This window comes from Micrasema longulum, unplaced genomic scaffold (genome assembly GCF_059751315.1).
Source record: "Micrasema longulum isolate JH-2025_06_02 unplaced genomic scaffold, ASM5975131v1 h1tg000705l, whole genome shotgun sequence".
NCBI classification, from domain to species: Eukaryota; Metazoa; Arthropoda; class Insecta; order Trichoptera; family Brachycentridae; genus Micrasema; species Micrasema longulum.
Genome location: NW_028277901.1, coordinates 151705 through 178665, shown reverse-complemented (window position 1 = coordinate 178665; position 26961 = coordinate 151705). Strand labels below are relative to the sequence as shown.

The following is a 26961-nucleotide window of genomic DNA, read 5'->3' as shown; positions in this document are numbered from 1 at the left end:
ATTTTCTGTTCGAGTTTACCTTCTTAAATAAATAAAAAAAAATGCCATTTTACAGTGTGGAGAGTTATTACCTGGCGATATACAATAATATCTAATCAACTATAATAATTGTCAGTGCGAGTGAGAGAACAGAGAACAGAGAACACGAGAAACGAGTAGCGATGGCGGGAGGTTAGACTAGCCGACTAGGCCAAGGTTACAGGAACACCTGACGTTAAAACAAAGTGCAGCGGACAATACTGGCCAATATTGCACCCAATATGTTCGGCGATGTTACGGCGGGGCGGGAATTCGTGGCGATGCGACTCGTGTCCGCACTTGGCAGTTTGTAGCGAGCGGTGGCACGGTTAAACCCCGAGTTTACAACGCAATAGATCTCACGGTCACAGTATCGAGTACTACTCGTGTCAGCAGTCAGCGGCCACAAGCGCACGGTGCGTGTAATCCGTTCAGGTAACTTCTATACGAGCTTCGTGCGCGTAGAGCAGGAATACTCGCCTAAATTCGGTAACGGAACCAGTTTATTGTCCCTAACCGCGATCATTGTAATGTAATACTCGCCCGTGCATTCCGCGGGCTCGGGGCTCGGGGCGCGAGGCGCGAGTGACAGTTAGTTACGTTTAGAAAGAATATTCTACATTCTACACATGTCACGTCGGAGAATCGAGGAGTAACGGGAATAATTCGCTATTTGAAATTACTTGTACCGGACTGGACTAATGTGCTGCAGTAGGGAGATGATGAATAATTATCTAGGTCAGGCGGAGACAGTGGTGGCAGTACCCAGTGTCCACGTCCACCCGATTATCGCCATATCGATAATAGCGCTTCACAACTCCCTACTCCCGACTCCCAACCTCGTCGCGGAGCGAGTCGGCGGCGGCGAGATGACACCTAGCCATGTAGCCATGGAGAAAATACGCGGTACGTGGCACGTGTGCGAGTGCGGCGTGCGGCGTGCGGCGTGCGGCGCACAGTACCGCGTACAGAGTACAGAGCGAACACATAACATTGACCCCGTTAGTAGAGTGGAAGCGCATTACGTTGCAACAAACTGCCGGAAAGTGGACCCGGAGCGCCCTCCGCCCTCCGCCCTCCACACAACCCAATCACCCTCCCCCGCATCCCTCAGCAGACAAATCAAATGCTCGGCGTGAAAATCGGAATATTTTTTCCTATCACCTAATATTGATTCAACTTTTTTTTGTAGAAATTAGTTGACTGATATATTACATTTTCTTAAAATTTACATAGCTACGTTCCTAAACGTTAAAATGAATTAGGTGAAACAATAATAAGCATCTATTATTTATTTCGAAGTTTAGAGTAACCGTATTATTTTTGACCCATTTTATGTATTTCAACGCCTTGTAGGCTTTTGCATGTTTTACATACATATATACAAATAAAGACAGACATGTATTTTACACCGAAGTAGCAAAAAATAACAATTATTTTTAGAAGAAAAATAAAAATATGAAAAAAATCATCTTTACATATTAGTATAAAATAAATCGGCATACCCATACATATAGTAGATAGATATATTGCGGTGGAGAGAACAGAAGTGAATGTTTGAATATAAAAACAGACATGTATCTTACACAAAAGTAGAAAAAAAAAAGAATTAAGAAGAGTAAGAAAAATATAAAAATAATCATCTTTACATATTAGTAAAAATATATGATTATACATAATAATACATGCATATATTGCAGTGGAGAGAACAGAGGTGCATTTTTCGTATAAGTTATATTAAAAGAATCTTAAAATTACAAGAAGGTAGAAAAATACTTATTAGTTTTGAGTCAATAAACGGTACACAATTGAAATCAAAATAGTATTATTTAGATATTTCAATTTGAAGATAGTAAATTGATACACTGACTTTTAAAACTCAAAAGTATTATATTAAATATGTATATCTACATCATTTACGTATTCATTTGCAAACGCATGAATTCTCCTTATTGGCGAGTGTGCACTGTAGTTTGTTGTAGATACATTTACATAGAATAGTTTATTGAATCGGGTAACCTGTCCCGGAACTCGCAAGTTAATTAGTTGTAACAGTTGGGAACAATCAAATATTGAATATAATATTTTTAAAAACAAAAAAAAACACCTATTTTTTATTATTTCATTTTTATTGTGATATTTAAAAAAAATACGTGTGGAATGATGCGGAGTGGCCTTTTAAAGGTACGCGCCTTTCTTCTTCTTTTTTTCGAAATTGTAGTTAGTAATGTACAGAAAACTTTAATTATTGGCCTATAATTTTGGTTTATTTGTATATATTTTTTTGTTATTATGGCTGTTGTTTTCTTTTAATTAATAAATAAAATAAATAAATAATAATAACAAATCATTCAGTTTTCTTATATTTTCTAATGTTTGTACATTTAAATGTTTATTTAAATATGAGTAATTAATATATTCATCTGGAATACCTAATTTAAAATTAACGAAACGTAAAAAAATATGTTAAACTCTTTCGATATTATTTATATGCACTTTATAATATGGTGACCATATGACCGAGTTGTATTCAAGTTGGCTACGTACTAAAGCAAGGTATAAAATTTTCATTACATAAACCGAGTCAAAATCTCTGATCGTTCGCAACAGAAATCCCAGAGTTTTATTTGTTATGCTCTGTATACGTTTGATGAAGTTGAATTTTTCATCGAATATAATACCAAGATCGGTCATTTCGGTCATTCGCTCCAAATTTATGGAATTTATGGTGTAATTGAAAGCTATTGGATTCTTATTACGGAAAAAAGTTGCATTTCTCAAACATTGAGGAATAAATTTTTCCTTTCACATCATACGTTCATACAATTTAAGTTAGATTGCAGAGTTGCGCAATGACCTATATTTGTTACCTACCTATATAAAACAGCAAAACTTCATCATCTCGGAAACATGATGTTATGTCGTTACCAAAAATTTAAATCAATATAGGACCCAGATGACTGCCCTGCGGAAGATCGCTGGTTGCAAAGAAGCAATTACATAAAGAATTTTAAATTTTAACATACAACAATCTGTCTTGACAGGTAGGCACGAAACCAATCGAGAGACGCTCCATGAAATCTCAAACCAAATAATTTGCCAAGCATCACCTTATGTGAAACCTTATCAAACGCCTTGCTGAAGTCAGTGTATATACTGTCAACCTGATGATTTTGGTGAAAGCTTCACTAATAAAATTCTGATAAAGCATTTAGTTTGTGGCAGTTGATCTTCCTTTAACGAATCCACGCTGTTTATTATCGGTTATTTCTAAGATTTGCGGTTGAATTCGATCGAGGATAAGTGACTCAAACAATTTAGGAATGACAGACTGAATGCAAATAGGACGGTAGTAGTTTCATCCGTATCATAGCAGGACTTCCACTTAGAAGGAAAGTGCCCTAAAGACAATAATGTATTAAATAACAAAGTAATCGGTTAAGCCAGTTCTAGGCGCCATGTTTAAGAAAAATAGGAGGTATTTTATTAGGTCCAGCTGATTTATTGATATCCAACGAAGGCTTTACAGTTAGATAATGCAATAGTTTTGTCAAAATTATGGGTAGGAACTTTGTGGTCTGGAAGAGGTTCATCATAAACTTCCTTAAAAAAACTTGCAAAAAGGTTTACACTCTCTTCTGTCGAACTCGCTATTTTACCGTTGAGATGCATATTCGTGGGAAATTCGCAATGTACATTGTTTTTTTTTACATAATTCCAAAGATTATTTGATTGTAAATCTGAGTTTTCAATGTTTTTAATATAAGTCTCATAACAAACTTAAGTGAGTATTTTTCATTATTTCCTTGTTTTGGAAAATTCATTATGGTCATCGATACTTCGGCTTTGCTTCAATAGCTTATGTGTAGACTGTTTTTTAAATGAAATAAAATTTTAAGCTCTGGACCACAATGGATAAAATTTATTTTTTTGTCTGAAATTGGGGAACAAATTTATTTTTTTGTCTGAAATTGGGGAACAAATTTATTTACGGCTTTATTTTGAAGATGGTCCGTTTTAATTCTAACTTTGTATACTTTTGGAGTTTTAATACAAACTGAAATCTGTTTGTATTGTAAATAAATAAATAAAAACGTATGTTTGAAGTAGTTAGGTGCGACATTTACATACATTTTATGGGAAAATGTTTTTACGTGCTTAAAAAATAAATATAAAAAAACCCTTTTCAAATTCCAGTGGCGGAAACGTGCGATCCAATGAGGAACTTCAGCCCTACGGGAAATTGGATACAAAAAATGTTTTCTGACGTGGGGTAAAAATTAGAACATTAAATTGTACGGCAAAGTTTCTTGAAAATGTACAGAAAAAATAATAACAAATACTTTGATAAAAACGCACTACTTTAAATGACGTCACTGGTTCATGCGAATCAACCTATGATCTGAGAGCTATGGAAGATTTCCGGTCTGCTTGTCGCTTCTGGACCAATGGGAAGAACTGAATGAGAATAAGCGGAAATGAACCTCTGACGTTACACGCGGAGATATTTCAGAAATACGAAACTTTGAAAAATCGTAGCGCCGATTATACGATTTATAAAAATTTTAAAAAAATAAATTGACTTAGTTTAACAGTCTATAAACAAATAAAATTTATTAAAAAAAAACACTGAACTTCCTCATTCAATCACAAATCGGAAGTTATCATAGAGTCTGACAAAATAGAGAAGAAAATATTAAAAGTGGAACTACAAATTTGTAGGCTGGCCAACACCAATTTAATCGTCAATCATGTCATTTAGCGTTGGCGTACGAGTTTCTATGATATTTTATTTAAATTGACATTATTTTAGAGTTTTTACTAAAAGCTATCATCAACGTGACCAAAACAATAAAAACTGGCACCGGGGAGGTAATTCTTAGGGTTTCTCAATTTCATAGAATTGATATGAGTTTAAGCAAAACGAAAAGTTGCTCGGAGAAATGCAGGAAGTGGAAACAATATCAAGGAACTCACTGAAAATGTATTTCATGACATAACCACCGAAGACTGGAGAAATTGTTGCCAACATTGCGAAAAAGCCGAAAAAATATTTAAATATCTTACACTGAAAAGTTAATAATGGTGACAGCCACAATGACTTCCGTGGCACGAAAGATGAATCTAAACTCAAATTTGTAGAAGAAGAGGATACACGCACATGCGTTGAGTTTTAAGAATGTTTTTTTTTTAGAAATATCTCCGTTCTTTTGATATATCGGAATATTTCAGTTTTAGGTTAATTTTCAGGTAGTTGTTAATAACTAACTATTAAAAAAATGATAATCATGTTGGGGTAGAGTGTGGTTCGAACTTCGCACCTTTGATCCATGAGTCCACGACACTAGCCACAACACTGTACCACAACCCGATTTCTAAGTAAATTAATAATAACAGTAATTTTCATTTTACAATTCGCTAATTTTCATTGTATAAACACGGGATTGCAAAGGTATAATATATCGACGCTATATTGACAGAATGAATGCGTTAAATCAACAGTCTACAAATTTCAAATATTTTTAAATATAGGTGCAAGATGTTGACTTCAAATTTTATGCTGTGCCTAGGTAAAGATAACTCTTTCAAAGCTTTGAAAAAATATGAAAAAAAAATGTGGGAGAAATAATGCGTTGAAATAATAATAGTGCTTTAAATGCGATTATCTCGGAACTTGTTTTAATGACTTAATGGATTCTGCCAGTAAAGCCACAATATATATCTATATTTTTTTTCATCTATTGATATATTTTAGATGCCCCTTAATTTATTGAAAAATAAATTAAGACTCATTATTTCTGGCTGCGATACGATCCCACTTACTATTTAATGATGCTCACACTTACACACACCTGAACACCTACTCCTACACTAATACAACTAAACACACATCTACACTTACTCTCATACAAATACACATAAACACACTCTTTTGTTGTAACACAATTTAATAATATGTATGATTCTTATTTAGAAACTTTGCTGGTCTGTCTTTAAACTGTATTTTTTTTTATGTTACTATATTACTGTCGACTGTTTGTTTCTTTAAATAAATAAATATGCATTTAGAATTTTGTGATCAGTAGGTATGCAAAAATATTTTTTTTTAATTTTTTACAAAATTATAGATTACAACATAGTTTTATAATTCCACCATGTGTTTTATTTTTAGAATTGCCATTTAAACAACAGTGGCGCCCTCCCTTGTTTTTGACTTTATTTTGACAGACTGTAGATCGCATCGGTCGAGTGGTGAGCATTCAGCATTGACAACCATCACCGAACATCTCGAGAGGTCGCAGTAGGCGCGGGAAGCGGGAAGCGAGAAGACGAGATGAAGATGATGATAGATCGGGCGGCGGGGCGCTGCGCGGTTCATTGCACTTGCATTGGGCGCAGACGGCGCCGGCTGCGGGCACGCCGCGCGGGGCGGGCACGCCGCGCGGGGCGTGCAGCGCACGGCGCCGGCGGCGAGCGGCGAGCGACGAGGCGGCTGATAACCCCCCGATAATGTAGCAGTGAGTGGCTTTATAGCGCCATTATCCAAATAACAGCGGATTTTATTGTAAATAGAGCGATATTGCTGTCGATTGTCAGTTGCATTCCGATCTCCGACGGTGTGCAATGTGCACGCGCATCCACCCGTCCAGCGCAGCGTGCACTCGACTGCAGGGACTCGACAGGCACGTTAATCGGCGCGATTGCAAACGATAATATTAATGTCACTTGTACATACAACACCTTGTTATTAGACATTAAAACCGCATAAGTAAAAACACACTTTTAAACATTATAATATAATCAAATTAACAACGAGACTGCATGAATTCACAAATTATAATTATTATATATTTATTAAATAAAGTTACCCGATAAAAATATTTAGGCGTTAAAAAAATAATGAATTCACCAAACTAACATAAATAAAGGATTCTATTTTTTACGAAATAAAAAAAAATATCGAGCAATTTAGGATTTTGTAATTTTATTACAGTATTTATTTTTTAATGATTTTCGTATTATGTACTCAGTTTAAGATCAAATAATAAAATATATTCGTGTCAAAAATAGAGAGGTATCTTAAAAAAAAACATTTTCACATTTATAGACGGGAATCAAAAAATCTTGAAATACCAAAAACCCAAAAATAACAAATGAACAAGCAAGTCGATATACAATTCGTTGATCATATTGGCTGATTTATATAGCGCCATTTTAGTGAAAAATCACCTCAAGAGCGCTTTACAGTCGTATATTATATTTTCTGATTTAACATTGGTTATGATAAACCGAAGAAGTGAGATTTTAGTTGGGATTTGAACTGACTGGGACTGTCGATGATTCGTAAGTCGTCCTCAGCATTAAAATATTTTGGTAGAATGCAAACATCGTTAAATAATATTTTTTTAAAAAACATTCGTTCTCGACTGTACTGAGGTGGGGGGGATTATTATTTCGGTAATTTATTTGTACTCCAATTGAAAAATATTTACTAACTTCTAAAATGGGTATTTGTGCCGTGTACATAAATAAAATATTTTTAATAAAATGTACGCTTTCTAAGATAGCCTTAAAATTAAGACAAACGAGTAAATGTCAATTTACACATTATTCTAAACTCAAGTCTAAGCTAAAAGAAAGTTTTAACAATAGAAATGCGATGCGATTCCCATTCTAATTTTTGACATCGCACTGAGAAATTATGTGTACGGAATATATAGTACACAGCACACTAAAACACTACACAAATTTGCCAGATTTAATGTCTTCACTAAACTCAATCACGCTGAGAAAATAGCTCTGCTAAGAACAATAAAAACAATGCGAAGTAATCAAGTTACGCTGATGATACTTATTCTGATTCTCAGTGGTGGGGGGTCAGTGCTATGCAAGCTCGTGACGTCACTGCAACCCGTGAAGATCTATTGTGACGGGTCCCCGTGAATAGTTCTCGCCCCCAAGCCCGGGTCTATGAAGAGCCTGGCTACTGTGTGGAAGGCGAGAGATGAAATTTTGCTAGATCTCCCCCTCCAAGCCCAAGTCTGTTAAGTATCGGGTTATTAGGTAGGGGGCGAGCTCTTTAAGTGGTCTCATCTCCGTATCACCTTCGGTGAATATTGTAACGGAGTCTGACAGAAATTATTACTACCGAAATGCCATTTAATTTTTTTCACAATGTACAATGACGAATAATCCCTTTTCCGTTTAAGATGCTGAACAATGGAATGAGCTACCTCTTCATATAAAAAATGCAGCTTCTCTAGCCACCCTTCTGTGTAGAGGCTCCTCAAGACTCCACCCACAACTTCTACACCGATCTATCCCGAAGAACTCCGAGAGGAGCGAAGAATGACTGAACTACATATTCTGAACATCGGGGCATAAAAAGAGATTTATTGCAACAGAGATGGGACATCGCTTATAGAATGTTTTTTTTATTGATAAATATTGGTTTGATAAAATCTCTTAGGAAGTTTTCCTCAGTTGGACTAGGTGCTTTAGGTCCCGGGTTCGATTCCTGACAGAGTGGAAGCGAAATATTGATTTTAAAGGTAGTTCTACACTGCAGAATTGTATTGTCCTCGGACTAGCACCTGATGCGTAAGACTGATCACCTCTTCATGTAACAGATACGCTGCATCTGTAGTATGAATTTAGTGCTCTAAGGGGTGGGGGAATGAGCGCCTCAAATATCACGACTATTTTTTAGGCAATACCTATTTCTGAATTCGTTAAAACCGGGTTGTGGTCCCGTGGTAGTATTGTGGACCCCACGGACCGAAGGTCCGAGGTTCAAATCCCACTCTACCACAACTCGATTTCCATTTTTCCGGCAAAACTTACTCGCAACTTTTAGGAAATGGTCTGAAATTTTCATATTTGAGTATTTTTTGATTAATGGCTTTACTAATTTCTAATCGTTCTAAATTATCTAAACGAAAACCATTTTTATTGACATGCAAAATTTCTACACCCGTTTCTTGATTAAATTCATGGTTTTCGGATATAAGATGAATTGCGAATTCTGAAAGATTATTATTACTCAGACATCTTATATGTTCTTTGATTCTAACTTTAAATTTACGTGAAGTTTTTCCAATATAGAAATTTGGGCAATTTAATCTATAAATTCCCGAATGATTTAATTTATCATCCTTATCTTTACAATTGGTTAATATTTTACCTATGTTATTATATATATATAGTTGGATAATTTATAAAGCGCCATTTTTGTGAAAATCACCTCAAGGGCGCTGTACAATTAATAAATATCCCAGTACGTCTTGCAGCTACAGAGCGCATGGACGGTTGGGATTCTAGTTCCTCGTTTTCAATTAAGATCAATCAAAAATTATAATAGATAGGAGCTAGATTACAGGACGTCTTGCAGCTACAGAGCGCATAGACAGTTAAAAATTTAGCCCCCATTTACACATTTTAAAAATTGACAAATAAATTTAGTGTATTACAAAATAATAATAATATGAATAGTAAAAAGGAGTAAGATTACAACACGCCTTGCTGCTACTAAGCGCATAGACGATTGGAATTCTAGACCCCGTTTACAAAATTAAGGTATTTTAAAGTTGTTATATTAAAGCTAGATAACCAATCATCGTGCAGCTACAAAGCGCATGGATGAGAGGAATTCCAGCAAAGTTAAAACAATATCAATAAATTTATAAAAAATAGAGTATAGATGTCCGAAGAGAAGCTTTTGTAGACAGTAGGTAGATATCGTCGCCATGTGGCCCGCTGGCTAGTAGATAGTTTCTGGAAACGCACGTGTGTAGTACTATTATGCCTTTTGTTCCAATGACTTGGTGTCCATTTTGGTCCGTATTATTTCGTTTTATGAGACGCAACATTCCTGTTCAAATTCACTTATTTACATGAATATTACACAAACGCGTGTATAAGCGGTTTGATTTATAATTTTGTATATTATTAGAAGGCAGATATTTGAAATATTATGTATTTATCAATAATTATTAGTATAAAAAGCTGGCCTAATATTGTTAGGTAAAATTTGTGCTATATTATTAGAAAATGAATTAATGTACAAAATTCTACGCCAGTTGTCATTTTTATTGGAAATATTTTGGGAACTGTATAAGTATTTTTTCCTATAGTTTTATTTAAACTTAAAATTAAAGTGGTTTATACAAATTTATAAACAAATAAGTGTAAAATGTCATACCACAAAGTGAAAATGTTTTTGATTACAATAATATTTAAAGAAATATTTGCGTTCTTATGATTTACCAAAATATTTAATTTTAAGAGCCATTTAATTTAATGTTGTTTTTAATTTCGGTTTAAGAAATGGATGGGTAAGAAGTAGGAAAGAATATTAATGAATCAAGCGCAAGTTTTGTCAAATTTGAGTTAGATGTCACGGGTGTTAATAACATAATAGTAAGTAGCCTTTCAATCTTCTTGTAGATTGCGATACAATTTGACTAGAGATTAAAATTTTAAATTTTTGACAATAATAGTGAATCATATTCATATTTTTGTTCCTTGGATTGAATGGATGTATTTAATAATATTAATAAAGCTTATATAAACTTGTTTTTTTAGCCATATATTTCAATTTATTCATGGCAAAAAAAATCTTCGTAACCTAACATTTAAATATAACCTGGGCAGAACCCTTCGGTCTTATGATCAGCGCCTAGAACATTTTGGTCTGAGTGAGTTGAAATTTAGGAGACAGATTTTAGACTTGATATATCTTTATAAAATAATTCATTGTAATGTTGATTCTATATTTTGTTTAGAGAATGTACCACTAAGTCGGCGATTGAGATCGTACACAGCATTGTATCTTCTAACCTTCAATAATAATATGGCGCACTAAAGTGCATTGAAATGCGTTATCACGAATGTTAAGATTGTATAATAATGTAGAAACTAATGCTGATATTGATATCTTCAATCGATATATTCAATAATTATAGGAAAACTGTAACGCAATTTCAATTCAAATAGTCACTTATGTTAGTTAGGTAAAATAAAGTGTAATAACCTGTTAGTAATAACTTTTATAACAATTATAGAATTGAATTAAGCTAGCCAACTTAAAAAAATCTATTTTAAACTTTTTTTCTCTTTATTTGTGCATACTGTGTTCATACACAATATCTAAAATAACAATTTGTAATTATTGTACCAATGTCAAATGTATTGTTTATTGTTTGTGAATCATAATAATAAATAAATATCAAAATTAATTATTGATTTCTAACTTAATAAGATTTTTATAATTGCATTTATGTGGAAAACTTATTTGGATTTATTTTCTGTTTTTTTCCATAATGTTGTATTTATTTTTTTGCATTGCTGTTGTTTATCTGAATCAAAACATTAAAAAAAAAATAAGTGAAATCATCCTTGGATTTTGGATGGATGGACCCACCCGGATGATGAAGCGTAATAAAATAGCCAGTTTACTCGTCCGGTGGGAGAATGTTTCGGGACAGCGAGTGGGTCAGGGCAGCGCAAACGTCGAGTGGCTCGCGACTCGCGGACGCACTCCGGGCGACAAATTGGCCGGAATGCGCAAATAGATTCCGGCGTGCACCGCGGGGCAGCGCGCGCAATCGACTTCATGATCCGCTTAAGGGCAGGCCCTACCACCGGCCGCTGCGGGTATAGTACGGACGATGGTAATGCATCGCGCCAGTCGGTTTAGCAACACTCTCGCGGCTCGGACGGCGGTCGGGAAGGGGAGGGGGGTCGTGACGTAGATCGCGATCGGGGCGTGACGTCACGCGGAGGATACGTCACTGGCGCGCGCCACCTCTCGCACGCCGCGGAGTTGGGGGTAGAGAACCAGTGGCGGGTGCCGCATGCCGTCGCGGTGACCAGCGGCCGCCGGCCGGCCTTCTCTCGGCGGCGGAGTCTCCTCCCGACCGAGAGCGGCAATCGATACCGAATATCGAGCGCGGGGGTGGGTGACGTCACGCGGCCCCCGCAGACACGTGTAGCGGGCGTAGCGGCCGCGACTACCCGCGACGCCATGCCGCGCCGCCACCCGCGCCCACGTGAACTGATAACGAATTCCACTACTTTCCACCATATTGTCCCGATACAATACTGCATTATGTCCAATTGTTAGTTCCAGTTTCCAGTCTAGACGCGCAAATTATATTCCCACACTGGCCACGCTCCGTATAGGTACATGTTTACCCACCGCAGCAGTAAATTGATAATAAATATTTTTTATTTTATTTTTTAAAAGAAAACAAGAGCCATTATAACAAAAAAAAATATTTACAAATAAACCAAAATTTCAGGCCAATTGTAGTTTTCTATACATTACTAAATACAATGTCAAAAAAGAAGAAAAAAGCGCACCTTTAAAAAGCCACTCCGCATAATTTCACGCGTAAAAAAAAAATATTACAATAATAATGAAATAATAATTAAAAAAATAAAGAAAAGGTTTTTAGTTTACTCGGACTTAAAAATCCTTTAGCCGGCGGTCCATACGGCGTAACCCCGGATCAGCCTTTCCTCCTTTCTTTTTTCAAACAAGATAAAATAATTAAAATATTATAGTGTACATAAAATAAAATATTAGGTAGGTACAGTTAGATTAAATTATAATGATTATTTTCAATTAGGGTTCTGGCATTTTTTTTTTAAATGTCTAAAGTGGGGTGATTTATAAATTGATTTCAGAAAAAAACGTGTTGTAATTATTTAGGATTCTGGGAAAAGATGCATTCTTATTATTATTCGTGCTTGGAATACCAACATGAGAATGAGAGTTGTACATTGAGGGATACGAATTTTAATTTAGTCAAACAGTTGAGGGCAATCTAAGTTGTAATTGCATATTTTGTAAAAGAAGACGGTATCAATGATGATTCTTCTAGATTGGAAGGTATCGATTTTGTGATGTACTGTACATTGAAATGTAAATATTGACGATACGAGTAGTTTAGGTGATTCAAAAATATTTTTTGAATTCTTAAAATAAATTTGGAATATTGGGGAGACCAGACAGTAGAGCAGTATTCAAGGATACTGCGTACATGTGCAAAATATAATGTTTTGAGTTTATTTATGAACTGCACAGAGCATCCAGGCTTGAGAAAAATCATCACATTGATAGCCAGTTTCTGAACCACAAACGTTTCGGTCTCATCCTGGGACTGGCTGTACATAATATAGGTATCACACTAAAAAAGATGATTCAACTATCCACATTTGGTTTGGTGCTATTGTCCTACCAATAACAGGCAATATTTATTTTATTGAAATCATTCTTAAATAGGTGACTTTGAAATCGTGTGAATGATGAATACTAATATTATCTCCTACCTTACTATGACATATACCATGTACTACACAAGACGCTGTGTGACAACAAAAAACGAAAAGAAAAAAGAACCGGCATCACCAACTTATTTTTTTAGAGGAAATTTCTTGCGCTTTAACGGCCGTCGGTGCACATTGAGTAATGTTATTATATCTAAATTTGTTGACACAGAAAGAAAATAACATTTTAGAAAGGGGAATATGGAAGTCTAGGCATTTACAGGGCTTATGACCTTAAGTCATTGGCTGGTTTAAGTGGTCACCCAGAAGAAAAAGCCACAACCCGACTGGGTTCTGTGGCCTTATGCTGTAACTAATTCGTTTCGTAAACTTAATCGTATCGTATGAGAAGGAACGAGAGCAAAACATGGTTTTGATTGCGTTAGAATGAGATGGATATATGACGAACGAACGAGCTTACGAAACGAAATTGTAACATAATTAGCCCGCTGAGACAATAATTGCGAGTGCCTTTGGGATTCTTCGCGAAGGCACTCGCAAAAAAAGCTTTTGCTTTCAAATCGTCAACCCTTTAGAAATAACACTGTTCTTATTACCATCGCTTTGATCCGAATCTGAAAATGTGAAATCGTGTAGTATTACTATAGCATTCCATAAACCTCGCTAATTTCAATTGGAATCAAAATGCACCGTAATATATCGATGTGATTGCGACCAGGATAATACTGCCACTATCTCTGCATTATTTTAGTATAGAGAACTATATCGCGAGCGGGAGACGGTCGTGGGTCGTGGGTCGTGTTACGGATCGATATTGGACTCAATGTTATAACTCATTCATTAGTAAACGCAGAATAAAAGTCTGAAATGCAGCCTTCTCCCGGATGGCAAAACGTTTTAAAAAATCGTTGTAAATTGTGTTTTTGATTCATCCACATTTGAAAAGTACGAGGATAGGTAATATTTCGGAGTGGTAATATCAAAGTAGTGATCGACGTCAGACTCGACCGTGGATTGATAGAGCGAGAGTTAGGTATACCGGCACGGCATGTGGGCCAAGGTCGGGTGGCGGTGGCCGGTGGCGGTGGCCGGTGGCCGCGGCGGCGGGTGGAGAGATCGCTGACCGGCACACTTTTGCACCACCCCGCCGAAGTATCGCGACTCGGGACGGTCGATAGCCACGATCGTGTCAACTCGCCATCCGACACTCCGAAATTTGATTTGACGATTTACGCAAATAAAAATCATTCTCTTGTAAATTCTTCGCGGTAGTCGATATTTTACCTTCGACATCCACTCTGTCGGCGGTGTCGGCATCGGCCGAGTGCGCACGCACTTCTCCGGAATGGAAATTCGTGAATGAAATTTCCCAACACTTCTCGCGGACGGCACGACGCGAACTTTCTAGGCGCGCGGAGGGGCGGAGCTCCTTTCTCTCTCGCGGTGCGGAACGCGGCGCGCGGCATAATACAGTACCGAGGGGGGACTCACCGGCGTCGGTCAGCTCCGGCGAGACCAGCTCCGTCAGGTCGGGCTCCTCGCCGTACCAGAAGATCCACAGCTCCTTGGCGCTATCCAGCGAGAGCGGCAGCGGCGGCGGCGCGGGCGGCGGCGCGGGCCCGTCGGGCTCGGCCGCCGCGGCCGGCGGCGCCACGCGCCGCCACACGCACAGCACGTCGCCGGCCAGGCAGCGCGCGTAGCTGCTCAGCACGGGGTCCTCCAGCGGGGAGGCCCCGCCGCCTCCGCCGCCGCCGCCGCCCCAGGTCAGCTTGCGCCACTTTATGCCGCATAGCTCGGTCTGAAACAACGAATAGATCCTCCGTCAGAGACCGCGAAACAGTAGACACAGTAAAAATAAGCACGAATTTCATTTCGGTTTATACTTGACGCGGCTCGCTTCGCCGATACTAATTTCCGACCGACGAGCGCGATGAGAGACGAGGCAACTCGGTTCGAGATGCGCGTCCATCCGACGGCCGTTAGTTTTCTAACGAGTCGGCGAGTGTGTTTACTAAAACGGCTAGGACATTTATTTCAACATTTAGAGCAAAATGAGAACATTTTAGCATATTGGACTAACGAGTAACGAGTCCGTTGCGAAACATGTGCGAGCTCTCGAGGCTAACGACATTTTCGCTTAACCCCAAGGCGGCAAGCTGGCTCATATTCACCCGCCTAGTTAGCGTCACGGCGATATTCGGTCAACCGGTCGGACGCGGACGGGAGAGAGCGCGCGGTCGAGTATTCAACTTCGCAAGGTGATGATGATGTGCCGACAGGGTAGCCGCCGGTCAAGGGTCGGGGGTCCCGGACTGGTGCGACCCGCGACCTGCGACCGGACGCTAACGATGGGCGGGCACGACGCACGACACGGCGCAGTACTAGAACACCCCGGCGGAACACTAATATGAAACGAACTAATCTAAATTACAATAACAACAGATAAACAGTAATGATGTTATTTCATTTGTACAATGCGGTATTATTGAATAATCGTGTTAGTGCGGTAATAAATACTATGTTTACAGCAATCTTAAGCGTTCTATTGATATAGGTATCTACTGCATAATGACTACCCACCAACACGCTAACGCTACACGTTGTATCTGTAAAATGATTTGTCTGATAAAATCAGATTAAAAGGAGTTTTCGTTTAATTGATTTATATAAGCTCTTACATGTGATGTTGCTATTTGCGATGGGCTTACGGCAGACCGTGAATTGAAGTACCACCCTTTTTCGAAGACTAAATTAAATTGTTTTGTTTGTTTTTATAACTGACGTAGGTACTTACTTTCGAATAACTTTGAACTATTTGGGTATTTTATTTTCGTTTTATAAAACTAATCCGGGGTTGCTCCATATAAATCTATTAGCAATAAAAATAAATTCATATACCGTATTTGTCAATAATATTTTTGTTTTTACGTGTTTAATTTAATATTTTTTGCAAGTGAAGTCATACGTGAAGCCCTACCGGTGTTTTTTGATATTGTATTCAAAATGAAGTAAAAAAAAAAACAACTAAAATTTGTATTTTTTTCCTTTTTTTATGTAAATATGTTTTTTTGCTATGGCTGTTGTTGTGGTAGAATGCGCGGTATACACTACTTCACGAGATGGGTTTAAATTATTAGTTACACTTATTTAAAACAGTAACTAGCGAAATCAAATCAATTATGTAATCATTTTTTAATATATATTTTAATGTGTTATATCACTGACGGGAAAGTGTAACAGCAAGTTCCTAAATTTATTTACCTTTTAGGGGATTATGACGTCAGGTATCTGGTTAGACTTTTACTGCCCGGATTAACAACAATGATATACCTTTTTTTAGAAGTCTTAGGGTAAAACATTTACCTGTGTTTACGTGTCAATATTCCATATTATGTTTGTTGATAAAACTGCAGTTTAGTAAAGAATATCAAACTTTTTATTTATTTATATTTATTGTTATGCACACTACGGGTTGTGGTCCCGTGGCTAGTGTTGCGGACTCACGGATCAGAGGTCCGAACCCCACTCTGGCCCAACTTGATTTCCATTTTCTAATAGTGAGTTATTTACAACTCGTTGAAAATGGCCACCAAAATTGAAATATTTAGGTAAATAACAAGAACGCTAATATTTCTTTTTTATTAAAAAAAAAACAAATAATATAATTATGCATATACTTAAACAGCACCAATTAGGTTAGATGTAACGAGAATATGTATAACACGTGATTTTATTGTTGCGAATATGGAGTGTGGTTCGTGGAGTGATGTATGTAAAATGAGGTATATATAACGGAATGCATTACACAGTGTGCCGAGTCGCTTGCTGAGGTAAGATTAAGAGCTCCGAGTTCGATTCCCGGTGAGATACTACATAGTTAATTAAATATGATTTTTCTCAGGCCTGAGGGTTCTCGCTGTAACTCACCGCAGTTTGCAACATTTGTATCTGTATGTTTATTTTTATAATTCGATCAAGGAAATGATAACGTCATCGGTGTGGACAACGAACGAGTATCGGGTGGTGTAACCGTAACGTTCAGTCGCAGCGGTCACGTCACACACTGTTCGTTCCTCCGCCTTCCCGGGGGCGCGGGCGTAGTGGGGGCGCCTCTCGTCTCGTGTCCGTGGCACGCGGGAGCCGCCAGGGGTGTGTGCGGGTATCGATTGCGCGAGTGTGCGTGTCCAGCACGCAGGCGTCCCTCCCTCCCTCCCTCCCCCACCTGTTGCTGTCCGGGGGTTGGACCGTTCCACTCGACTCCTGCCCTTCCTACTTTCCCCGTGTTTACTGTTTACGTTTACGGTGTTTACCCACCTACGGTCGATGACAAAAAAATCTACTACATGTTTTACTACAATTCCAAAAAGCTCATTGTTTTCGTCGACCTTGTAAATAAGATAGTACGTAATTTACAATACATCGGTGGTCCAGAAGACGAACGAGCTAATTACAGAATTGGTAATTTTTCAGGAGAGCAGTTCAAAGTTTTGCAATTGCTTTTTTGTCCTTGTTTTCACGTCACTTTTTATGAAAATGCAAAAATGATTTGGGAAGATACACAAAATTGGTAAAAAAAAAAAACGGTACGACACGATCATTTCCTACATTTGGAATTAAAATGTCCAAACTCAACATTTTGTACATTTGTCTTCAAAACCAACACTTAATACTCGTATTATTAAAATAAATCGGAAAGTGAAACGTCTTCCAAATCGTTAATGCGTAATATTCGTACTATTATTGCAAACAGCGATGGATTCAAAATTGACCTTAGTGGAACATTAAAAAGTTGAATATTATAATCCATTCCAACAATTTATTACCAAAATGTATATTACGCGAGACAAATTGTTAGCGAACTCTGAAATAACTAGCACCCAGTTTTTCACATAAGCCTATTTGTAAGGTAGGATCCCAAAGTGAAGTTGAGTTGTTTATATCCGTTAATCTTCAGGTGGGTACAAGATACCGCCATATCTACTTTAGTATTATTGTTTGTTCGGTTCGGACCAAAATTTCAAGTTTAATATCAATAAGAAATAATGCCCAACATAACTTCATTTTATCAATGAATTCGATGACCCACTTTCTTCGATATACTTCTTTTAACTATTACCCACGTAAATGTGCATTTCTCCAAATACCAACAGAAAAGAATATTAGAGAAAAAAACAAACGTACAGTTCTTATTCTCACTTTGATAAAGATCCCTATCGGGTGCAAAGTGCGGAGGAGTTTTTTCCTAATAACGCTAAAATAATTTATCTAAACAGTACCTATATTTGATTAGAATTTATTTTTCTTCACAAACACGTACACAAGATATCGGAAGATAGTCACAATTTGTTAAGCAAATATATTGTTCCTCAATAATATAAAAGTATTTTTTTAATGGACAATCTTTATCATTAAATGTTATATTTGAAGCACTAAATTTGTGGTTATTCATTATGATAAAATAAATAAATAAAACTTTGTTTTTAACCACTTATTTTTTATTTTTTGTATCGACCGGTTTCAAAACTATACAAGATTATTTATCACGGTATATTTAACTGATGGATTCTATCCTATTTTATTTTATCAGTATTATGTGTATGGAACTATGACAATGTTAAAAAATCAGAAAGACAAAGTCCCTAAATATAATAAATCTAAAATCAACTGTAATGATTGCGACTCAATCTAACATTGGAAAAACTAAAATAAACTTTAATATAAGAGTAAAAGAACACTTACGGTGCCTAAATAAAAAAAGTTCTGAATACGCAAACCATCTGATAGAAATTAATCATCATTTCAATGAAGACACTGGATTAAAATTTCTTTATGTTGAAAATAAAATATAAAAAATTAGACGACTTGGAAATCTTAGAAATCAAAAGCTATTCATAATAAGCGTATCCATCTCACATTACCATCTTTACAAGGAAAAGAGACTTGGTTATTTAGTTCCACACACAGCAAAATACTGATAAAAATAAAATAGGATATAATTAATTAGTTAAGTATACATTGATAAAGAATCTTGTGCAGCTTTGAAACCGGTCCGAAGAAAAAAAAAAGTGGTCAAAAACAAAGTTGAATTTATTTATTTTATTGATTTTTATTCAATTTGATTAAGTTATTTACGTATTAAAGTTATTATGCCTACATTTTATTGCAATTTTACCTAACTAGCGCACAAGGGACTGGTTGATTAAATGAATTCAGTATTACTCCTCCAATAATATTATTTAAAATATCGTTAAATACCAATATTAACAGCATTTTGTGAAATTTCGTATTGTGAATTTTAACTTGTTATTATGTTTGTCTGTATGCATTAATAAAAATATTTTATAAAAGTTGAACAGCATACTAGTTGACATTGCTTTTCGTTAAAAAAAAACAGTTAAATATACTGAACCCTTTAAACTAGAATCTTTAAAATTTATTCATAAATAAGCCACTGATGTAATTGAAGACGAAGAACTAAAACTTGAAAAAAATTGTAGTAACCATAGACACAATACGACAATATTAGAAAATATCATATACAGCATTCTAAAACGAGACAAGCTAGTCGAGACTAATAAACCGCGGACTAAAATTATAGAATAAACTACCAGACAAAACTAAACAAAAGACTCAGACAACCTTTACAAAAGATGTAAAAAAAAAATATCATTAACAATAGAATATGAATTTAAGAAAGAATTATTATTTTGGTAAATTAATGTAATCCGTAAGGGTTAATAAATAAAATTTCAAATAAAAAAATATTATAATAATAAAAAAGCGAGAAAACGGGCACTCTTATTTTATTATTGTTACATATATTTCATATAACGTTATAATTGTAAAATGAAATACGTACAGAAACTATCACTTAAATACGAGTAGTATCACCGAATGTAGATAGGTACTCGTGGTTGAATATGTGTTATGGTGTGGAATGGAATGTGAAAGGGGGAAGGTAAGTCAGCGACTTAAGTTGCGTTCTGAAGTTTGATGCCCAAAGCCTATTTCCACCCTAGCTGGATTTAATCTTCTGGTAGAAAAATAGAAACATGCATATTTTGATATTACCTGTGTTTATAATGAAATACAAATTTGCTCCTAACAACAGAGAAATAGTCGCGCTCGCGTATCTGCTATCTGCTATCTACTATCTACGGGTGCCGAAATATGTGAGGCAAGCGAGCGACATATTAGGCCTCGCGCGAGGAGACTCGGGCAGGAGAAGGGGGGCGGGGGGCGGCCCTGCGACCCTACTGTAGGTTCACGGGGCGCATCGACCTTGTGACGTCACGCGGCCGCCCGCCGCCAGTCGCCAGGCGCACTCCACTCTAGGAGTCCTCCTACCACCAGCACTACGCACTAGACACTGGACACCGAGTCCTGTGCCTCGATTATGAACGGTATCTTCATCTGTATATATCGAGACGGTATACTTAACTTCTGTACTATCTGTATCGTACCTCGGTATGTTCTACCTACTTGTCATATCGACATATGATCGAGACAAGCCAATGGAATGACCGCAAACAAGCCCGCGTTCCTTACGTCATTAACATTTAAAATAGATCTCATTTATATTTTAAATAGGCTTCTGTAATAAAAAGTGCTCACTTCAAAGCGATTATAAACTCCAATAAATCCTAATTCAAGCAAAAAATGCTCGCTTGAACATGAATTTTGCATGATTTTTGAAAATCACCTGGAGCTCAATCACAGATGGCTATCGACATGCTAAAAAACGTGCTAAGTATTTGAGCGATCACCACGAACAATCATGAACACGCTGAAGTTAAAGCGGTCGCGTTGCAAAACGCCATAGATAAGTTCCTGTGCGAGATTCAACCAATCCTCTTGAACTGACCGAAGTTGAATTTCGTTTTGCAACGCGACCGCTTTAACTTCAGCGTGTTCATGATTGTTCGTGGTGATCGCTCAAATACTTAGCACGTTTTTTAGCATGTCGATAGCCATCTGTGATTGAGCTCCTGGACGGTTCGCTTAACGATCATCTGTAAGTATCGAATTTAATTCGACTTCAAAACTTACTTATTTCTCTCTCATATTTTTAATAGGCTTCTAAGAAAAAAAGTGCCAGCCTCAAAACGATTAAAATTTTTAATAAATCATAATTAAAGGAAAAATTGCTAGGTGGAACAAAATTTTTGTCACTTTTAATGCGTAGATAAATGTATCGAGGGGTTCTAGACCCGTCGGTATAAAATGATGTACTTATATCAAAACTTGATGGTGGTATCGGTACTATTCCTTTGTAGTCGGTCGGGAGACTTTTATCTTCAACTATGACGTCATACTGAAGCTATGTCATTTTAGAGCGTAGATATGTGTATCGTGACGTACGCTTCCCCTTGGTTCATATCGATGTACCTACCCAAAACTTGAAGGTGGGGGGTCGGTAGTATATCTTTATTATTATGATGGGAAGATAAGCACGTCATACCTTCACCATGATGGTATAGTTGAAGATAAATTCTCTTGAGCGATTATGAAGATACACTACCGACCCCCGGCTTCAGGTTTTCAGAAGAAACATCGATATGAAAAAAAAGGGAAGCGTACGTCACGGTACACATATCTACGCACTAAAATGACATAGCATCAGTATGACGTCACAGTTAAAGATAAAATTCTCCCGACCGATTACGAAGATACACTACCGATCCCCCCGCCATCAAGTTTTGATGTAAGTACATCGGTTTGAACCGACGGGTCTAGAATCCCTCGATACATTTATTTACGCATTAAAAGTAACAAAAATTTAGTTTCACCGAGCAATTTATCTTTTAATTACGAATTATTTAAATGTTAAATCGTTTTGAGGTTGGCACTTTTTTCTTAAAAGAATATTAAAAATATGAGAGAGAAATAAGTAAATTTTGAAGTCGAATTAAATTCCGACATAACTCTCAGTTTTGAAAACGAGCGGCTAGATGCAGTGGCTAGACTGGCTAGATGCTGCCCTATTCACATACAAGAGCATCTAGCCGTAAAATGTTACCACGGTAAAAAATAAATTTAGTTATTATATTTTTCCATCTGATTTACTATCTTTCTGAGTGTACGGATCGAGAGCCGGCCTTGAATTTGCTCAGTAGATAAATACAGACGATCATTAAGCATACCGTCTTGGTAATCGTCAAGTCATATAAAAATCATGTTCAAGCGAGCATTTTTTGCTTGAATCGGGATTTATTAGAGTTCATAATTGCTTTGAAGTGGGCACTTTTTTTTATCGCAGAAGCCTATTTAAAATACAAATGAGAACTATTTCAAATTTTAATGAAGAAACGCGGACTAAATTGTCGTGGTCATCCATTGGTTGGATTCGATCTTATGAGGTCGAGATGAAACGTCTATAGAACATACCGAGGTAGATAAGAGATAGTACAGAAGTTTGGTATATGGTCTCGGTATGTACCGATTAAGATAGCCTTTATAATCGCGGCCCTGGGTCCGTATTTTCTGTATGAAAAATATAATATGTTTACATTATTTTTCTAGTTCAATTACTGGTTTCCGACGTATATATTTTAATTTTTCATATAAATAATAGGTACAAAAGAACATTAGCAAAGGTGTTTAGGTTAAAGGTGTTAACCGCCTTTGTCTATATACCACACACCTATGGCCCGCGCTTGTAAGAAATATAATATAAAATGCCAAACTATCAACATTTTCATTGTATAATTCAAGTTTAAAAAATATATATATTAGTAAACCTGTATTTATTATTACTAAAATAATACATCAATAAATAAAGAATAGAACATTTCAGGTTGAATTTGCTAAAAAAAAGAGTCAGGCTCTTGTGTTTGGCAAGTGTTCAAAATAATATAAAATAGAAACAAAAATGCGTAACAAATAAAAAATGATAAATAAATAAACAATTAAAAATTGAAAAAGAAAACACAAAAAAAAGACAAAATTAATTCACATTCACAGGCATATGTACACCCACATATTATAGGCATATATACACACACATTTATATATGCATATATACCAACTTATACGATACAAAAGTTACATATTATGTATTTAATATTGGGATTTAATTATGTATAATAAAGGCATGTTTCAAAATTACATAAAATGTCTCCCTCGGCACGGGACAGTGAGGAAACATTGCTTATGTAAAAAAAAAGATACATAAATTATATACTAAATTAATAATACATAAATTGTAATATACTTAAATACATGTTTTTATAAAAATACAATTAATGTTAACTATATAAGGAAGCCATTGTTTGTTTTTTTTTCTTACATTTTTCGTCATTTATTTCTTCCCGTAGATTTTGCGGTAAATTATTGAAAAGCTTCCTTCCTATGTACGAGTACGAGTACGTATAGTGGTTTGGCCGCAGTAGTTTTTATTCTCCGTAGAGCGAGGCATCCTATTCTCAACCTTCCCTTAATACGGGTCCCACGGAAAAAAGGATAAAGACATAAATATATGCGTGTGAAATTACCTTAAAAAGTAAAATACCTTTTGGATTATATGCTAGTGTTGCACAAATATCGTAATAGGTATGGAGCGCATCGAGTCAGTAATGACCTAGATAATAATATTATAATCCAAGATAAAAAAAACACATATTTTGCTAACGAGATGTTAAGCAAGGTCGCGGGTGGAGGCTACGGCCGCGCTCCGCAGCGCCGGGGGCCGGGGGCCGCCCACCGCCCGCGCCCGGAGGTCACACTTTTGTTCCACCTCCCCGCGGCGCGGCGAAGCGGCCTAAACTATTCCGCTGGGAATCCTCAATGGGTCACTCGATCGATGCGAATACCATTAGAATCGAAACATGGATTAATTTGAAGCATTGTTATTTATAGATTTTTACGTTTTATTTTTTCCTGCAGCGTATAGTACGCACGAGTACCAGTACAGTTTAATGATTATTTTCCAATGTTTGTGTACCGAATGAATAAACAGACTGCAATCCTACATCATGTAATTTGGATACAAAAAAATGTTTTCTTACGCGCGGTAAAAATTAGAGCAGTGATTCTTAACCGGGGCGCCAGCGCCCCTTTGTGGGCGTTTTGACGTTTGAGGCTCAATCACAAATACCTATCGACGTAATAATCGAGTCTATTTTTTAAAATCAAAAACTTTGTTCCAATAAAGGAAATTTTTTTAATGTATGAAGCATATGTTAAAACTAAAATATGTTATATGCAACTACTATGGGGAACAGGATATCAAAATGACATAAACAGACTACAAAGACAGCAAAATAAAATATTAAAGTTAGTATATGACCTTCCCTATCTAACAGCAACTAAAGAACTTTTTGAACAAACTAAACAATTAAACGTAACTGAACTCTTTAAACTAGAATCTTTAAAATTTATTCATAAATTAGCCACTGATGTAATTGTAGACGAAGAATTAAAACTTGAAAAAAATTGTAGTAAACATGAACACAATACGAGAATATCAGAAAAATATCATATACAATCTTTTAAAACGAGAAAAGGACAATCGAGACTTATAAACCATGGACTGAAATTATACAATAAACTACCAGACAAAACTAAACAAAAGACTCGGGCAACCTTTACAAAGATGTTAAAAATATTATTATTAACAGTAGAATGTGAATTTTAAAAGTGAAAACATTTTGTTAAATGTATGTAACCCGTAAGGGTTTATCAATAAAATTTAAATAAAAAAAATAAAAAAATTAAAAAAAATTTTAAAAAAATAAGCGACGTGATAAAAAAATTCTCACCGTGGTTGTTTATCGTATTCGCGATCACAATGGAACATCCGTGAACATATTAAATGTCAAAATATTTATGTTTCGCGACAAATAATCCTCATCACATCACATCGTCAGGAATTTAACTTCCTGACGATGAGGTAGTAACCTCGAAACCGGTCGAAGTGTTATTAAAAAAATTAAGTGGTTTATACAAATGTATAAACAAATAAGTGTAAAATGTGAAAAATGTTTTTGATAACAATAATAAAATATCAAAGAAACTAATCGCGATTACTCGTTCAATATCTAAACTAGAAATTGCGCGTAGTTTTGTTAGTATCAGTTCTACAGTTCTGATTTCGTCAAGCATCGGGTCGAACGTAGATTATAGCTCCTCTCTCAAATGATATGGTTAGGGAGCAACTATTTAGGAGCTGGCAACACGGGCCGTTTGTTCTTCCGGAATGCGGGCAAATTTACCGTTGACGATGCCCGTGGAGATTATGATTGGTCTGTTGAACAGCCTACCGAGAGAGGTGGATCTTTTCCATGCTGGAATTACCAGCTTTAGACCCTCTCTAACTATGTATCATAATGTGTATTAGTGACTTCTTATTCGTCTTTGTTTACTATTGTTTCTATAGACCTTAATAATCTACGGCCACGTGATGTAATGGTCAGCGCGTTTGCCTACTATGCAAGAGGTCTCGGGTTCGATTCCCATCTACCGTGTGGGGAGATATGAAAGACTGATCATCTTGCCTTTATGTAACAAAAATGATCAAGATAAGCTGCGATTGGCGTACCAATGAAGTGCTCTATGCACCAAAAGGTGCGAAAAGGGAATGATAATGATGATTATCTATTGTGCTTTTTTTCCGATGTTTTTGTAATTATATAATTTATGTACATTGTAATTGGCAGAAGTGCTGTATTATACATTTAAATAAATAAAAAAACATTTTAGAGGGGAGAATATGGAAGTTTAGGCATTTACAGGGCTTATGACAAGTCATTGGCTGGTTTAAATGGCCATTTTGCACACTGCATAAGCCCTGTAAATGCCTAGACTTCCGTATTCCCACCTACAAACATTTATTCAAAGCATTGTTTTTGATACTTCATTATATTGGACGCTTTATTCTAGCCAAAATATACAAAAAAAAACAATGGAAACTCTGAAACGTGATTATACAACTGTGCTTCTGTTAAAACTGTTTAACCCTTTCAGCCCAAGTGTCCGTTCAAATACGCGAGAATACCGTATCGACTGAAATTCAAAAGCGGCAAGTTTAATTTTCAATCACTGGATCCCCTAGATACGGTTCTATTTTTTTTATACGTTGGTAATTAGCATTACACAGATAACTTCGTTTTGAACATTGACAGCTGGCTTCTAGCTGGTTTGTTTGTTTTGGGGCGAATTCCTGTTGTCCTCATAAATGGTATGTAAAGCAAGTTTTAATATTTCAGTAAAATTAAATTAAATTTGAATGAATACATATTACATTGTTAGGTAATAATACGTTTTGAATTAATCTTGTCGGCGGATTATCAGTTTGAGAACCATTGTTCATAAAAAAACATATAAACCAAAAAAATCGAATAACTCCTTTAATAGAACACAGAAATTAATTCAGGTCTAAAAGGGTTGAGAGAGTGTGTTTATTTGTGACGAACAAGCGGCTTATTTGACTATTCAGAATAATATCCAAATATTCGAAACATTAACTGTAATTTTTATAATAAAATGTATGTAAGTATAAAGTAACGTATGTCTAGTATAATTATGTATTTTTGGCAAGTTCAACCTGAATTGTTCTATTTTTTATTTTTTTATTTATTGTTTTTTCATGTTTAATAAAGGTTTCATAAAAAAAAAACAAAAAAAACCTACGTTTATTTAACAATGAAAATA

The 26961-nt window shown here is 36.1% G+C and overlaps 1 protein-coding gene and 1 long non-coding RNA gene across 6 annotated transcripts in view; one reads left to right on the top strand and one right to left on the bottom strand.

Moving 5' to 3' along the window:
• The window catches only part of skd (mediator complex subunit skuld), an 85168-nt gene that overhangs the window by 42567 nt on the left and 15640 nt on the right, over positions 1–26961 (bottom strand). For 3 of the 4 annotated variants that reach the window (XM_088229765.1, XM_088229766.1, XM_088229767.1), the window contains exon 2: positions 14803–15109. In XM_088229765.1, coding sequence (XP_088085891.1) covers positions 14803–15109 — 307 coding nt within the window. The remainder of the gene's footprint in view (positions 1–14802; positions 15110–26961) is intronic. The other variant, XM_088229768.1, reaches the window with a different exon arrangement.
• LOC148279542 (uncharacterized) lies at positions 346–8446 on the top strand. Of its 2 annotated transcripts, none has more exons than XR_015822839.1 (2): positions 346–453; positions 8229–8446. It is a non-coding gene; the product is annotated as an uncharacterized LOC148279542 (long non-coding RNA). The 2 variants fall into 2 exon arrangements; XR_015822840.1 differs by lacking the exon at positions 346–453 and adding an exon at positions 6396–6536.